The sequence below is a fragment of the Trichechus manatus genome, unplaced genomic scaffold (genome assembly GCF_000243295.1).
Source record: "Trichechus manatus latirostris isolate Lorelei unplaced genomic scaffold, TriManLat1.0 scaffold00026, whole genome shotgun sequence".
Lineage (NCBI taxonomy): Eukaryota > Metazoa > Chordata > Mammalia > Sirenia > Trichechidae > Trichechus > Trichechus manatus.
Genome location: NW_004443962.1, coordinates 21772643 through 21790645, shown reverse-complemented (window position 1 = coordinate 21790645; position 18003 = coordinate 21772643). Strand labels below are relative to the sequence as shown.

Here is an 18003-nt window from a genome sequence, read left to right as displayed (position 1 = left end):
CTGCCTAGAGCGCCATCTTGCCGGAGTCTCTCCTGTCCCTTCTTTTTTGATGTGTGCATCTACTGCTATAAATTGTCCTGAAGACTGCCTTTGCTGTGTCCCAAAGGTTTTGATACGATGTTTTTTCTCATTTGATTATAGGAATTTTTTATTCCATCTCTGATTTCTCCTGTTACTCAGTGGTTTGTAAGCAGGGTGTTGTTCAGTTTCCATGTAATTATTTTCTTTGCTCTTTCTGTTAATTTCTACCTTGATGGCCTTGTGTTCAGAGAACATACGTTGTATTATCTTAACTTTTTTGGATCTTGTTGAGGATTGCTCCATGGTCTAAGATGTGGTCTATTCTGGAGAACGTTCCATGTGCATTGGAGAAGAATGTGTACTCTGCAGCTGTAGGTGGAGTGTTCTATGTTCTGTGAAGTCAAGTTGGCTGATTGTGCCCTTTAGGTCTTCTGTATCTTTTGTTTAGCTTCTCTTCTATCCTAGTTTTGATACTGTTATGAGCTGAACTGTATTCCCTCAAAATGTGTGTTGGAATCCTAAAGCCTAGATCTGTGGATGCAATCTAATTCAACGTAATGCAATTACACTCAATGTAATATAATGTAATCACCTTCCATAATACAACGTAATGTAATCAGTCAGCTGAGGTCATACCAGTGTAGGGTAGATCCTAAACCTAATCACTTCTGAGTTTTCTAAAGACCAGAATAGACAAGCATACAGGGAAAGGATCCTCTACAAGCCAAGGAACTCCAAAGATTGCCAGCAGACACCAGAAACTAAGGGAGAGGCTCAAGGAAGAAATCCACATAGCTGAGACCCTGACTAGGCCTTTTAGTCTCCAGAACTATGAGAAGATAAATTTCTGTTCTGGAAAGCCACCCACTTGTAGCACTTCTGGTACAGCAGCACTAGGAAACTAAGACATTCTATTACACATTTAATGCCTTCTTCATAAATTTAACTAAAAATACTGTCATCATTCTATATTGCACACTTCTTCATTAAAAGAGCTGTTATTTAGGAAAATCCCATTATAACCTTTTGATAAGAAGCAAAAAAGCATCTCTTTACACTCATTTTTATTAAACAAATAAGGCTGGTAGCAGAACACTTTTATTTAATGCATAAACATATAAGTCCCTTTATTAGAGAAATTATATATATTGGTGAATATGGTCAACGGTCACATCTATGGGTTAATTCTTTAAAAATTAGAACCAGTAATTAGGATAGATTCTATGCTCTCTTCATTACATTGTGAAGTGTCTTGTGTAGTCATATTCTATTGTTGGAATGACAGCTTGTACAAATTTCAAGAAAATTAGAAGATACCTAAAGGTCTTTAGCTAAGGAAAATATTTTTAAATAATTCAATGTTTTAAGCTAACACTGTAATTATCAATCTTCTTAAGCAATAATTTCTCAAAAACAGTTCCATCTTAAAGATTTTAAGAGAAAAATCTTACAGAAATTCACTCATACAAGTTTGTGTCTATTCAATGAGGCTCTCTATGACTTTAAGACTCTGTGACCACCCACTGCCATTTAATACCTGAGTCTGAAACCTCCTAATGAGTAAGAGTTCATATATTGTTGTAGGCAGGCCCGATTAGCTTGATGAAAAAGAACAGCAAGGCTATTCACATTTAAGTGGAAAACGGCCGCTTTATTGCTTATGATATTGCTAGAGTATAAGTTAGAGAAAATGAGCAGAATGAAGACTATAAACGCACTGAAGCAAAAGAGAAAAAAAAAAAAAAAAGTCAAAATCCTCCATAATGGACTGTTTCTAGGTTAATGTATGTACTTGCCAAACTCTGTTATATTGGACTGTCTTTAATAAAATTCTGAATTTTTTCTATGTTCCATTGCACTTAGGAGCATTAAGAGCTTACTTAATTTTTATTGGGGGAACATAAAGATGAATACTCAAACTATGCATAATAGGATTTCCAGAGCAAATCTGGTTTGCACTGTAGTTCTTGGTTTGTTTCAATATCAAATCAGACAAAAGTTTCTCTAAAGGGATATACTTTATTAGTGATGCTTAGGTTACTGTAGCTCCAACACTGTGGTGTATCAGATGGACCTTTCGGTCTACATCTAACACTACGGGCATGAACCATCAAGTCCGGCACCAACCTAGCACCAAACTAATTCAAAGTGTCTGGCATCTAAATCATTGGTTTTAACTGCTCTGGATGAAATCATGCTACGGGTACATGTATGGAGGGATACGAGAGTGTACTCGGACAGTGATTTTGATTTATTCCTCTTGTCAAGCTTGGAAAACTAAATTAAAAAAAACCATAGTAAGATACAACAAGGGTGCTCTTATCTGGTGAAAAATGAAAATACTGTATTTTTAAAATATCTGAAATACGCCTCACGTGCATTACTTTTCAGTTAACCAACTTGCTTAAGTTGAACTCTTTGCTTTAGGGAGACCCCAGACTGACACAATCTAACTTAACTTTTACATGGAAAAAGTAAACATGGTAATACATTAAATTGGAAATAGACTTAAGGAAAAGATACTCATGCGTTATCTTCTAAATTAGTAGGTTACTCATCTTTCATCAATAAATAAAGTCCACTGAGTTCTTCTCCATCAAGAGCAATGGTTTTGCACTAACCCATTCACACACTCTTAACCATTCTACCTCTAAGACAAATAAGCATTTGGCAAGCTGTTGGCCTAGAAGTATATATTAACCTGAGGCTCTGTAATAAGGCAGAACTAACTGATGTACACAAGGACATGTGCTAATCATAAACAAGGCATGACTATCACAATATAATATTTTCCAAATAAAAACTCCCACTAGGACTTCCAGATATGAGGGGCCAAACAAGTTATAGGTATTGTCATTAAGGTTACACTAAATTTCCCCAAAAGGAAAAAAAAACTAAGTGCCAGTTTGCCCCCAATCTCTCTCACAAGCACACACACACACAGAAGGATACATATGAACACCAAGCTCTCCCCCTCCTTCTGCAACAGTTTCAATGATTTTCTTCATCACCTCAGCATGCCTAAAAGCAAAAGAACAAATCTTATCAGTGCAGATCAATAAAAATATTCGGAAAAGCAAGTTTTTACTTGTGAAGTAATCTACCTTATTATTATCAGTGAATTGATTTTTAACACAGAATAGTTGTGTTGTAAAATATGCCCTCCCTGCCCTTGCAACAAGTCAGACTGCTGAGCCACGAAGCCAACTGTGGCAGTCACAACACGCACAATGGACTATCAGCTCTCCTCTGAGATGGGATGTACGGCAGTAGAAAACAAGAGGAAGGGCAGTGATGCCAGGAAGTAAATGCTAGGCGATGGCCATGGGCTCTGAGGAACAAACTTAGACCAGTAAGTTCAAAAAGCTACATGGTAACTGTTGGTCAAAATAGCAAAGACGTATCTAAAGTCCTGGGATTTCTGACTGCTTAAATATTTAGCTGAGGATAAGCCAAAGTGTAAGGTTCAAAGAAATGCTAATTGGTCAGAGGCAAGAGTGTATTTTTTTCCTTTGCCCTAATGGGTATTACAAAATTTATTTAATTCTATTTAGAAATAAAGGTTTTGTCCTATGCACAGATCTTTTCATGGCCAACTGGTATCTCTCCTGTGCTATAGAAAAGAGTAACACCAAAATAATTAGGCATGTAAACTAATAAAAGGAAAGGTACAAAAGAAAGAAATAACCTTGCATACATATAGGAGGCTTGAATATTGCCTCTCAAATTTTTATTAATATAACCTTGATGACACAGGCAATCAACCCAGAAGATGAGAGCGAACGTATTAGCCTTGAGGATCTGAAAGCATGCTCTGAGATGGTCCATGGAAAAACCTAAATGTCCCTAAAGCCTCATTTGATAGGCCTTCAGCCGTATTTACATCCCGTTCCGTAATACAGCCACGTTTATTTATTAAAATGTTTAAAATTAACTACAGGTTAAATAACTTGCCTCTCTTCCTCAACTCTGAGTAAAACTTATACCTCAGAAAGAGACCTGCTTCTGTTTCACAGCACAACCCTAAAACCTCAAACCCTAAGAGGAGCCAACAGAAAACTTCTCAAAAGTGTAAACTTTTCAGATTATGTTGGATAATTCTAATGGTTATTAATGCTTCTCGACATAAATAAACTGGAATAATGAACTCAGCTTTCTACAAGGTAAAGTCTGGCAGTAAAGAGGTGACAGTGAGAAGAAAATCTTAATGTGTGGTTTTTTTTTTAAACCACAGAAGGGGCTGGGAGGGACAACAAAATGTTTCATCTAACTGGTCAATGGGATATCATCAGAGTTTTCATCTAAAAAATGTTACCAGTATACTATCAGTACTTTTCAATGAGTTGTGAAAGCTAGCTATTAAAAATAACTAACCCAAAAGAAATTACAATGTAACATCATTTTTAAAAGTAAAGTTCTGAGCAAATTGTGCATATAGGCTCGGCCTCACTCATTTGGCCGTCTGAAAACATACTGGCAAAAAGAAAATCCTTACTGCAATATGCAATTCCAAACAAAGCAAACATTAATGCAAGTACAGAACGCGATAAGAATCCTGACCTTTGAACTTAGGCAATTTGTGACTCATGATGAGGGTTAAGGACTGAGACACACAGCAGGAGTGAGCCATAAGAGGGTCTTATTCCCTACTTCTATCCCCCTTTTCCTTTATTACTCTCAACAAAGAACCATACTGTCTATGACAGAACTAGTCTATAAGACTAGTTAGATGAAATCCCAAATTATAAAATGCACTTGATTTGATAAGGCTTCAGACCTCTTAACTGAAGAATAAAGGAATGCAGAAATCCTCATACCACATCTCCCAGTAAAAGGAGATAAGTAGGTCACCTAGAAAAAGTACAAGGTCAACTTTATACTCTACATTCACAGGAATATGCATCCATGTTAGAGCAAACTGTGTCTAAATGATGAGTATTTTTAAATTTAAAACAGGATCTTCAAATCTATTCTTGAAAAATAGGGGTACAATCACAAAACCCATTCTGTAAATAAACACACACACATTCTTAGTATGTTAAAATAACTTGGTAAGCTTCCCCCCCTCCCCATTTTTCTTACACATTTAACTAAGCATAAGAGCATTTCTAAGAAGATAAAAGGGAATTTTATCTGCTTATTAAGTAGATCTCTTCTGTTAGGGCACTAGGTTTATAGATCCCCAAGTAATAAACCCATGAAGCATACGAGACACACCCACACACATAAATACACACAAAATATCTACAGGCCTGCATGGGTGAACTGAGCACATAGGAGGGGGTGGAAGATGAGGGTGATTCTCAATGGTCACTGTTTTCTTCACATGATCTTGACTGATATCTTCATACATATGCTCAACTGTTAAAGGCTGCCGTTGCTGAAAGCATAAAACAATGCCTTGAAATTATTGTTAAGAAACTTTTAGCCTAAAATATCAATGTTTATAATCTTTTTATTCTCCCCACCCCCACCTCCTTTCACTCACAATTTAAAACTTCATACTATTTAGAATCACCAGAATCTGAGGGGAAGTTTACAATCAATCTGTGCCAGCAAGCCTGTACATCTAGTCTAACTGGCATTAACCACCACCTAATGCTACAAAACCTACTGCCGTCTAGTCAGTTCCAAGCTATCGCAACCCTACAGGACAGAGCAGAACTGCCCCACAGAGGGTTCAAGGAGCGGCTGGTGGATTAAACCGCCAACCCTTTGGTTAGCAGCCATGGTTCTTAACCACTGCACCACCAGGGCTCCAATTAAACAGATGAGTGAAAAAGGGTTTGTGTCTTAAGGGGAAAGGTACGTATGATATGATCATACACAAATGCCAATACATACAACAAATCTAATTCCACACAGAATTTAATACAACAAACCAGGTTCAATTCCCCTCACATTTTGAAGGGATGAAATCAGAGGCCAAGGAATAAACATGCAATAGATTATTTCTGTTTAAATTTTAATATCATTGTTATCACACTGAGTAATTTAGCATCCTCAAGATAAAAAATATTAATCATAAAATTGAAAAACAAATGATTTCTGAAATTTAAAAGAACATAATATACAGTCACATACCTAATAAAGGAATTAAATCCAATAATTTAAAATATTTACATTGAAACAAATATTCTTTTACTTTTACCTCATCATAGCCAAACAACCATAGCCGTGGCGTCTGGTAGTATTTATCGTAAGTGATGTAAAGGTCGTAAGTTCTGGTTTGCAAAATTGCATCTTCACCTCCAGCATCAGTTTTAGATTTACAAGCTTCTGCTATTTTCCTTGTGTCTAGGGTAGCCTGGCATATAATAATGGAGAAAAATTTGGAACATTAAAATTAGTATGAATATGGTATTATAGAAAATTTATTTTTCCCACCCTACATTTTGTTGTTTTTTCCTTATGAGCAGAGATAATTTAAAACTCAAAGGTAAAACATATATGTTATAATCCATGTAAACATAGAAGTAAAAACTTATTTGAAACATCAGATTATTATTAGTAAGAACAGTAATCCCCAAGTTCATTCATTAAAAATTAACTAAAGAAAACTCAATTTACAAACCTCATCTGTTTCCAACAATCCACTCTCTTCATACTCTGTTATAAAAAGCAACAAAAGGTTAATCAAGTCCAAGATAACCCCTAAACCAAATTATATTACATTACCTCAGGGCATCATTCAAACCCTGGTTTTGCTTTTGTTTTTAACTGAAGACACTGAATAGACACCAGTGAACTAATTCTGTCCTTTCAAAGTAGCAGATACTTCACAAAACCCAGAGACAGTCAGAGGGCTTAAGGCTTGGTCTATGGTACAGTGCATCAACAATAGCAACTGGCATAATACTACTATAGAATCCACAGTGACTCCACAGTATATACCAGGCTATTTACATAATTGGATAAAACATGCTTATTAAAGTCATCAGTGAACTCCACTTTGCTGAACCCAGAGGCACATTCCCAGTCTTCATAGTAACTGACCATTCAGTAACATGGCAATTTCCCTTCCTTCTTGCAATGCTTCTTTCCTTGGCTTGTCAGATACTGTGTTTTCCTCCCACCTCACTGCTGCTCCTTCACTCTCTCCTATGCTGGTTCTCTTCATCTCCTCTGTACTTTTTTTCTTAATACTGCAGGAACCAAAGCCTCAGCTCTCACATCTTGCCACATCTCTACTGAAATTTACTCCCTTGTCAATTTCAACCCATTTCAATGGCTTTAAATACCATCTATATGTTGATGACTTCCAAATTAATTCCGACTCCCTGACTTACTTTATGTCTCCACCTGAAATGATTAATGGGCATTGCAAACATCACATGTCAAAACTGAGCTCCTGATTCCACCTCTGAAGCTGTTCAGTCCTATAATTTTCCCATCTCTATTAATGGCATCATTCCAGGTGCTCAGGTCAAAAACCTTAGAGTCACACTTGACTCCAAGTCTCTCTCACATCCCACACCCAATCCAGCAGCAAATCCCTTTGGCCCTACCTTCACTTTCAATGTTACCATCCTTGCCCAAGCCACCATTATTTCTTGTCTAGACTATCACAACAGCCTTCCATTATTCTCCCATTCCCCCTTCAGTCTATTCATACTGCAGTCAGAGTGATGCTGTCAATGTTGAATCATGTCACTCCTCTACTTAGAAAAGCCTCCAATGGTTTCTCCCCTCATCTAGTCAAAGCCAGGGCCCTACATGACCTAGTCCCTGCTTCCCACTCTGGCCTCACCTCTTACACTCTCCTCTCACCTGCTCTAGACGCAGTAGGCTCCTCTCAGGATTTCACAGAAGCCACTTCGGGCCCTCTCTGCACTCTTCCCCCAGAAACCCAAATGGCTTGTTCACGCGCTTCTTTCTGAGCTCTACTCAAATGATATATTCTCAATGAGGCCTTTCTTCACCAACCTATTTAAAAACAGCCAACACTTGCCCCTGGCCCAGGACTCCCCACCTCCTTCCCTCCTTTATTTTTCTCTGTGACACTTACAATCACCTAATACAGCATATACTTTGCTCTACTGTTCTTCGCCTGCCTTCCCTAATTAGAATATATGCTCCATGAGATCACATCTACTGCTTCATTTCCAGCACCAAGAATAGGTGGAAATTAACTACTTGTTATATTAGATACACATCAAAATAGTTTTTGAGCAAAATTTCTTGTAAAGCAATTCTTTCCTTAACTCTACCCAAGGGAAGGAAATATAATAAACGTACTAAAAGGCTCAGATGTTTAAGGCAGTCCCACACCTTGGACTCTGAAAGTTCTCCCCATTTCTCCACCCAAGCCTGCCAACTGTGTGACATTCACAGAAAGAGTCCACAAAGGGTATTTGTGCAAGAAGGTGATGAGTTCAGTTTGACAACTGTGAGTCATCCACGAGGAAACAAAAGTGAACAAGCAGATCTGAAGTTCAGGAGACCTGGTCTGGGGTTTGGACATGGACGTCCTGAGCACAGAAAACGGTGTGGGAGGTTGTTCTGAGCAGTTGTGGTTACAAGGAACTCATTCAGATTTCCTCAGGAACAGGCATTTACCATGGGAATAAACAAAAAAATCTTACTGGAATTTAGGCACGAATATACAGCTAGGTTTCATGGGGTTCGAAAGTAATTTGGGAACTAGAACTAAAAGACAGTTTGAGTCAGGCTACTCTGGCAATTAGGCTATGCTGTCAACCCCTTTAGCAACCATCTGTCCACCACTTGCAAAGATGGTACATCACCTCTAACTGACACCATCTTTTACTTCTACATGCTATAAGACATACCCATCTCAATCTACAGTTCTGGGGTTCAGCCACCTTACATCCTCCAATGGCTACCCTTCTCTTTTTCACATTCTCTTCCTTTCTCCCAGGGCTGACATACTCTATATGTATGTGTGTGTGTGTGTGTGCGCGCGTGTGTGTGTGTAGCAATCCATATTTAAACTTTCATAGAAAATCTGATGTGACTTATACATCGTTTTTCCTGTTGCACAAATTTCATTGCCGGATCACAGTGTGCCAGTACACAAGCCACGACAGTAAATAAAATCTGAAGTGTAGAGCAAGTGGAGAAAAACAAGCGCCCATTAAATACCAGCCGGGAAGTAGGACAAGAGCCCCACAAGACTGAGAAGAAAGTTCAGGAAGGAGGAGGAAAATTCAGTCACAAAGACCAAGGGAGGAAAAAAGGAGGAGAGACAGTTAACAGAGTCAGACGCAGGGAAGAGAAGTATTGTAAAGATGGATTGACTTAACAGAGAGGTAACCCTAGTGACAGCAGTATCTTCACCTATTTTTAAATATCTGAGGTTTCATACATTAAGAGATTATCTTATTAATAAAATAGGAAGCTATTAAGAGTCATATATTCATAGACCTGTGTGACTCCGTTCTGAGTGCAGTGGCTTTCAATCTTGGAAACAATGGTCCACTAATGCAGTGACCTCGACCTTCCACTAGCAGTCCTAGCAGGGCATTCCAGAATCTCAGGGAAGACTGAAGGGATTCTGGGCAGTTTGAAAAGACCCCATTAAGAATCACTCTCTTAGGGTTTTAGCAGAAAGGTGATATCAAAAAAGGAGGAAAAACTACAAAATCACATGAGCAAACTTTGTTACGCTCTGAAATAAACAGTTTAAGAAGTAGCTTAAGAGTCTGTTATCTTGTAGCTTTATCCAGCATTAGAGATTTATGACTAACATTCTTCCTAGTAGAAATAGTGCTCTCAAGACTATGCTCCAGGTAAAGTAGGACAGTCCAAGATCAAGGTGAGTTTTGCACTGATTAAATTTAAACTAAACAAAATCTCTCTAGGGTGCTAAACATTAATATTTAGAACTCAGTGGAGTAGAATTCTACATCCATCAATTAGAAATACTGCCAAAAAAATAATGCAGTGTGATGACAGCAAATCTAGAAGACAAATACCTTCCATATCTGCAGCTTCTCCTTCATCTTCCTCTTCTTCCTCACATAACACTGAGCAATCATGGAGTTTCATACTGTCCTTTGAAATTAATTATATTTACAGTTATTTAAGTATGTTCACTAGTTCAAACACTGTGCCCACATGCACCAGCACAGTGCTAACCACTGTGAAAATAAGAGTGGTAAGACAGTTCTTATTCTCAAGAAACTTATACCTGAGTAGAAATGACAGGCATGTAAGCCAATCACTGAACACAATATGCTGAGTGCTGTGACTGAAAAACGTAAAAGGTACAGCAGCACCAACAGTAATTTATGCTGTTTAAATATAGTTGCCAATTCCTAATAAGAACAATATTTTTATCTAACCAATTCATTAGTTTTAGAAATTCAATTCTAAGGTATGTTAACTTGCATATTTGATTTAAAAGGGGGAAAAGGTGTATTTGTAAATCATAATATATTTATAAGTTAAAAGAAAAGTATTACTATAAATTATAAATCAAACTCTTATTGTCTGATTTGTGAACAATACCGCAAACCAAACCAAACCAAACCCACTGCCATCAAGTCGATTCCAACACATAGCGACCCTATATGACAAGAGTAGAACTGCCTCAGAGTTTCCAAGGCTGTAAATCTTTACAGAAGCAGACTATCACATCTTTCTCCCACAGCGTGGCTGATGGGTTTGAGCCACGACCTTTTGGCTAGCAGCCGAGCTCTTTAACCACTGCACCCTGATAGCCCCCATTGTTAACAATATCCTGGCTGAATTAAGCAAAAGTTATCAGGCATTACAAGGAGCCCTCCTGGTGGTACAACAGTTAAGCACTTGGTTGCTAACCAAAAAGTCGGCGGTTCGAACCCACCAGCTGCTCCATGGGAGAAAAGACCTGGTGATCTGCTACTATAAAGATTACGGCCTAGGAAACGCCATGGGGCAATTCCTGTCTGTCATATAGAGTCGCTATGAGTTGAAATCAACTTGATGTAACAACAACATCAGATATTACAGGTATTTCAACACATACAATTTCAGCTCAATTTCTTAACAATATTAGCCATACAAGGAAAGAATAATACTAACCAATGAAAGTTAGGTCTAACATACAGTTCCCATTTTTGTAAAATTAATATCCTGAAAATCTGAAGTAAATATAGTAAGTCATAAATGGAGCATCTAGTTTCACCTAATTTATAGTTTTCCTTGGGGATGATCCTATGCATCACTATCACAGCCAAAATGTGAAACCACAGAGGAAACACTGTCAGCATCTGCACAATTATTAGATGAGCCAGTATCTGACAAACTGATCATTAAAAGAAATTCTCACTTGGATCTGGATGGCAAGTATTCTAAGCACTAAATTATAATAAATAATACACATCTATATTAAAAAGGAAGTGATAGGAAAGATATATTCTAGTTGTAAATTATTCTGATTAAGTCATCATCCTGCAGCAGCACACGAGGCTGTTAGGTGGAATACAAAGTACTATATTAACCATTATCACATTTACTAGAAGTTGAGAGGATTACCAGAAATCCATCAAAAAAAAGTCACCCACACTACTCTGCTATTCATCATCACCAAGGTCTGAGGCACATACACTACTGAATGGCCTTCCCATTATGACACACATGAACGTAAGACAGATCAAACGAAAGGCTCACAGCGACCAGGCATAAAAAGACAACGGCAATGCGCAAGAACCTCTGACGCAACACAGCCACGTGTGTGATGTCTCCTGAGTCATTCAGACTCTCTCCAAAGTGGAATTTCGAAAGGATGAATTCTCAGGCCAATGCACTGAACTCTAATCCCTAGCAAATAAAATTCTATGGTGAAAAAATAAAACTCGTTTTAGTTTCCAACACTTTCTGTTAAGCTCCAGTTAACAATCCCAAATGACAAAAACATACAAAGAAGAATATCTTAAACTAGGAACTGTTGCAGTCAATGCTTCCTAAGGACAACAGGAATGCAAGTATTCCATCGAAATATTTTATCTCCATGAGACGTGACTGCTAACAAAATAATTTTTAGAAGATTTAAGGGTGAAGCCATTTTGTATTATTTTGTCAAATCATTTCAAACAACTAAAAATATGAAGAAAACTGGAATTGTTCTCTCTTTAGAAGTGAAAAGCTAATACAATACACAGAGCCCAAATTAACTAAAAACTTCCCAGCAGAAAAATCCCACCCAATTATATATTTTACATTCTCCCAAAAATAAACCACATAATAAAACTTAACGGATTTAGCTTCCACTCATTTGAAACGTCATGATCCTGGATGAAATTAAGCTCAAGTTTACATCTAAAATTTCAAAAATAAAAAACCAAAACAAACTTTGATTTAATATCGAGGAATGATTAACTTGCTTAACATAATATTTGAACTACAAATTTTAAACACTAACATTATTAGCATCCACTGATCAACAAGTGGAAAAACCCTTCAAAACTCCACTTGCACAATATTAGCTACTAACTGGTTGCTGTCGAGTCCATTCCAACTCACAGTGACCCTACAGGACAGAGCAGAATGCCTCATATGGTTTCCAAGGAGCAGCGAACGGATTCGAACTGCCAACCTTTTGGTTAGCAGCCAAGCTCTTAACCACTGCACCACTAGGATGCCAATTAGCTACTAAATACACTTAAAAATAAAAATCCATTTTTGTTATGGATTGAATTGTTTTCTCAGAAAATATGTGTTGTAAATCCTAACCCCTATACTTGTCGTTGGAGCCCTGCTGGCACAGTGGTTAAGAGCTTGGCTGCTAACCAAAAGGTCGGTAATTCGAATCGGCCAGCCGCTCTTTGGAAACTCCACAGGGCGGTTCTATTCTCTCCTATAGAGTTGCTATGAGTTGGAATCGATGGCAGTGGGTTTTTTACAGATTATGCCTATGGTTATATTCGGGAATAGGTTTTCTATGTAATGCTAATGAGGCTGTATATATGTATGTCTTAAATCAATCTCTTCTGAGATATAAAATAGCAGAATAAGCAAGCACAAATGGAGGGGTTTTAGGATACATGCCACAGGATCACCACGGACCTTCCCCCAGAGCAGAGAGAGAGAGAAAGCCCCTAGGGTCTCCTAAACTGTGAGAAAATAAATTCATGTTTGTTAAAGCCACCCACTAAAGGTATTTCTATTACAGCAGTACTAGATATCTAAGACAATTTCTTCTAAATTAGCCTAGAATTCAAGTTTTCAGACTTAATCTGTGAAAAATAGTTTCTACCAGTTAGAATCTAAAAAAATGTTTTTCAGATTAAGGAAAAAAAGGGAAGCAATAGGAAACAGTAATTTTTTTATATATTTGTGTAGAAAAATGGAGGGGGAGGGGGGAGAAAAAATTGGAATTTAGAATTTGATAATAAATAACCAGAGTTTGGGTGAAAAAAAAAAAAGGTGACCTTAAAAATATAATTATTAGCAATAATTATATCATTAAAGTTAGAAATATAACTAATTAACCAGTACCTTGCTTTCCAGTGTAATTTCCTTAACAGCTTCTGTTATTCCTGCAATACCTGTTTAAAATTCAACAGACAAGAATAACTAAAATCAAGCTGTTAAACACCCCCATTTACCTGATTAGAACAATATAAAGACACATAAAAATATCTAAATTCACATAGCTTCTTTGAAATCAGGCAGCAAACGTTCACAGCATTTTTGCAAATGAACTCTAATAGGAATAAATAATCCCAAAGGCACCTCTCAAATTAATTGGAAACATATCAATGTAATATTTTACCAAGAATTAGCCTACTCCATCCTTCTTCATTTATGTTTCTTTATTTTCCTTACTTGAGTCTCTATGTAAGTAGACATTCATTCTCAGAAACTGAACAAATTAAGAGATTACAGGACTCGTATCTACACTTTATTTAAACCTGCATCAAAATTTCCCCAACAAGGGATTGCTGATGTTAATACTGCTATTTGCTTCAGAAATCTAGGCTGTCCAGAGGTGGTAAATACCATATCACATTCTACTTTCCTGTTTCCACATCTCATTTAACTCTTACAAACACTAATTACCCGTGAGGTCGTTAGAATAATAATTACTCTCTATAAGAAGTTTATATGGGTCTTTCTGTTTTACTGTTTCCACAACTCATTTAATCCACACAAATACTAATTATCTGTGAGGTAGTTAGGATAATAATGAAGAAATGACGTCTCCAGAGTTTGAAAAATTATTTGCTTGAGTCTCAAAGCCAGTGAAGCGAAGAACTAGGATTCCAACTCATACCTGCTGACTTCTGGTTTATGCTCTCAGTGAAGGTGTTCAGCAGATGACAGTAGTACCAGTCAGCTAGATAGTATTTCTAATTCAAAGTATCTGTCTGTGTTCTCAAACAGATTAACAAGGATGGGAAATCCAATCAAACAATAGTAGCTAAACTACTTTAAAAACAAAATATGCTAAGACCAGGCTTGCTGATCTGACAAAGACTAGAGAAATCCTGAGAGTATGGCCCCCGGACACCTTTTTAACTCAGTACTGAAGTCACTCCTAAGGTTCACCCTTCAGCCAAAGATTAGACAGGTCTACAGGACCAAGAATAACACGCATGAGGGACGTGCTTCATAGTTCAATCATGTATACAAGACTAATGGACACACCAGCCCCAAAACACAGACGAGAAGGCAGGAAGGCACAGGAAAACAGTACGAATGGAAACAGGGAACCTGGGGTGGAGAAGGGGAGAGTGTTGACACACCACAGGGTTGGCAACCAATGTCACAAACAATCTGTGTATTAACTGTTTAATGAGAAACTAATTTGCTATGTAAACTTTCATGTAAATCACAATAAAAATAAAGTATGTTTAGCTCCTTTGTTAATCTTCGAAAACGTTGCTATCATCTGTTCAACATAACTAAAAGAAAGATTAGCTCACTTTCACAAATGGAAAACCTCGAATCCACAGATCTTGCATAAAGCCTTTACCTCCTAGAAGTTTTCCTAGAAACTATTATATATAATAGGTATGAGTTACTTTATAACTGTTAAACCCAAATATTTAACATAGCTAACTGATATTACAAAACAATTCACTAACTCCTGAACATAGATACAAAGAAAATGAACCTCTTCAATCTTTAAAATATAATACTGTAGCAGTACTCCATTAAACCAGATTCTTCTAAAAGTAGGACATGACTGGCAAAGAAAAAGAAAACTCATATTACTCTAATGAGGCTAACTAACATTTTCAAGGACTAATGGAAAATAAAGAAGCCCAGGAGAAGAGAAGCAGGCATAAAGCAAAGCATCTGGCCTTTTGATTTGATTGGAAGCACTGCTCTAATTAAACTGGAATATAGCTTAAACCTAAGATTCTAAAGGCATTTCTCATAGACATTGGTTAGAATTTATTAAATATATCAAATTAACTGCAGTATACTACTATGTTGTTTTCCATATGTGAAAATAATGTTACTTATCCCGTATCAGTACTTTTTAGTTGTTAGTCCAATTTCTGTAACAGATTTTCATCAATCCAATTGTTCTGACTCCTGCTTAGCTCTGTGATGAATGCTTCTGTAAACATGCACCTGGATTTTGGGGTCGTGATTATGGAATAGGCTACAACTGGACAACACAGTAACTCAGTAACTCAACACTAGAAACACAGGGCTCTAACCAATGGCTCCAGTCAGTCAACAGACAATTTTACTACAAATGTGTTGCTCACATCGTCCAGAAAATTCCATGGGAAAATTAAAGCAAGCAGCTGAAAGACTTTGAGGAACAAAAAAAGATCTAACAGCACTACTCAGTGGAGGGGAAGAAGATGATTTTTGAAATTATTTTAAAAGTCTGTTTAATTCATCATCTCCTGTAGGCCTTGACACAGCAACTCTAACTCATTAAGAAGCAAATGAGCTTCAGATCAAGAAGCCCAGTCTTGTTAGAATAACACAGGGGAGTTATGAGTCTGTGCCTTCTCTCCAAAAGGAAACAAGTGGCAGTACCCCTTATTAGCAGCAGAGAACAGGCCTAAACAGGGACTCTTCCTGAGCCCATTACTTAGCCCTCTGTCTGTTGCAGTGGGTCTCAGCGGTGGGCAGCAGCTCTGCCAGCCATACAACATTTGGCAATGTCTAGAGACATTTTTGGTTGTCACAACTGGAGGGATGCTACTGGCATCTAGTGGGCAGGGGCCAGAGACACTGCTCAATATTCTACAATGCACAGGAAAGCTGCCCATAGCAAAGAATTATCTGATCCAAAATGTCAGCAGTGCCAATGATGGAAAGCCATACTCTGTTGCTGAAGATCTATATACCTCCTAGTCTCTACAACTTAGAGGGAGAAAATATGCTTTCAAGAACTGGATTTAAACTCAGAACCACATTTCCATCAGTAAAATGAGTCATAAACGGTAGCTAGCTATATCTGCATGCAATATCATGCATTTACATAGTTACATGAATATAATGGTGAAATAGATTTTTTGGACTTGGAATAAAAGAAAACATACCCAGGCTTTTGAAAACTGGCAAACACACACTTACGAAACGCTTACATTCAGTCAATGTGTTTAACAACTATTTGCTGAATAACTTCTGTACCAGGCACTATGACAGACACTGAGAATTCAACAATGAATCTTAATCTCATGGAGTTTATAGAGTCTTCAATATCTTTCTATAATCATTCAATAACTAATTATTCAATACTTCGCAATGCCAGGTATTTTGTTACATTACCTGGGTAAAATAATATGAATATGACAAGGTTCCTGTCCTCAAGGAGCTCATAATCCAGCAGTGGAATGACATGTAAGCAAGGGATTTTAAAGTTAAGGAGGATGCACACAGGACTGACTTTATTTAGAAATACAAAAAATAACGTGGATCATATTTTCAAAGTACAACTGCAGCAGAAGGTAGTATAAAAATCTGGTATATTCCAAGGACTTTTTTGGTCTTTTTTGCCGATTTGTCCCCCTGCCTCTTTCAGATAAAGTTTACTGGGGACAAAACTGCACGTTATGTATCGTCTTTTTTTTTTTTGATCAAGGCTGTTAGAAAACGTTGTAAAAGAGTTTAAAACAATTTAAACAGAATATATGCCACTCTGGTCTCCTCTTACCTGTGTTGTGATATGTGTCTACCCATCCCCCATCACCATCATCTTCTTCAATGATAGCTTCCAATTCATTTGAATACTCCATCTGTTTGCACCGCTTGTAACAGGGCACTATTAAAAAAGTGGCAAGTCAGTTACTAGCACCTAACCTGCTACCCATAAGTCCATTAGAAAAAAGGGAAAGTTTATTCTTCATCAAGCTTTATTCCATTAAGACTATTTGCATCATCAATATATTCTGTAATATTATATTTCACTTTTAATGAAAGTGATTAATTTAAGAGTTATATTCAACCCACAGACACTCAATTATTCAGCTACATTAATCTTTCCCTAAACAGCTGTGTCAGAAGAGAAGAGAAAGTGCTCTGCTGGGAGTGATCTGTGTATTCCTTTACCTGATGACCTGTGAAGAACAGCAAGCTGAAGTCATAGGAGACACCGTTCAGCTTCAGGCTAACGAATGATAATGCCTTATTTTAATGGTTTGACTCTCAGAACATGGAGGCAGCACCTGTCATCCTCAAGGGTGGGAGAGGTGACTTCGAGTCTCCAAGGCTAAAAAAAGGAACTTTCGATATGAATTTCATGATTCATATTTAAGTTCCAGGTATTCTCAATGGATAGAGCACCTTAAAATCCACTTAACTGCTGAATTTTACTCCAACATATAATACTAATGCCAAGTCTTTCACACAGCAGATACATCAATTAACGGGTATTATTACTTACAAGCCTAAAATTGAGGAACTATAGGGTAAAAGCATCATGATAGTAGGGTTAACAAATCCGATTTTTTTTTTTTTAACAAGACAGGGTATAATAATTATCAATCCTAATGAAAGTATGCCATAGGTAACAAAAAACTTACGCTTTGTACATATTATTTTCCCTCTCCCATATTGGTCGAA

At 37.3% G+C, this 18003-nt stretch overlaps 1 protein-coding gene across 3 annotated transcripts in view; it reads right to left on the bottom strand.

Moving 5' to 3' along the window:
- Nucleotides 1-459: 459 nt before the first annotated feature.
- ATG3 (autophagy related 3) overlaps nt 460-18003 on the bottom strand; it is a 33234-nt gene continuing 15690 nt past the window's right edge. Inside the window, exons 5-12 of one of the 3 annotated variants that reach the window (XM_004373686.3) lie at nt 17096-17203; nt 13465-13514; nt 9960-10038; nt 6596-6630; nt 6173-6328; nt 5274-5401; nt 2974-3042; nt 460-1338 (exon numbers count right to left, since the gene is read on the bottom strand). In XM_004373686.3, the coding sequence (XP_004373743.1) occupies nt 1257-1338; nt 2974-3042; nt 5274-5401; nt 6173-6328; nt 6596-6630; nt 9960-10038; nt 13465-13514; nt 17096-17203 (707 nt within the window). In that variant the 3' untranslated portion in view covers nt 460-1256. Of the gene's footprint in view, nt 1339-2973; nt 3043-5258; nt 5402-6172; nt 6329-6595; nt 6631-9959; nt 10039-13464; nt 13515-17095; nt 17204-18003 lie in introns of all 3 variants that reach the window. The other 2 variants (XM_023728892.1, XM_023728893.1) reach the window with 2 other exon arrangements.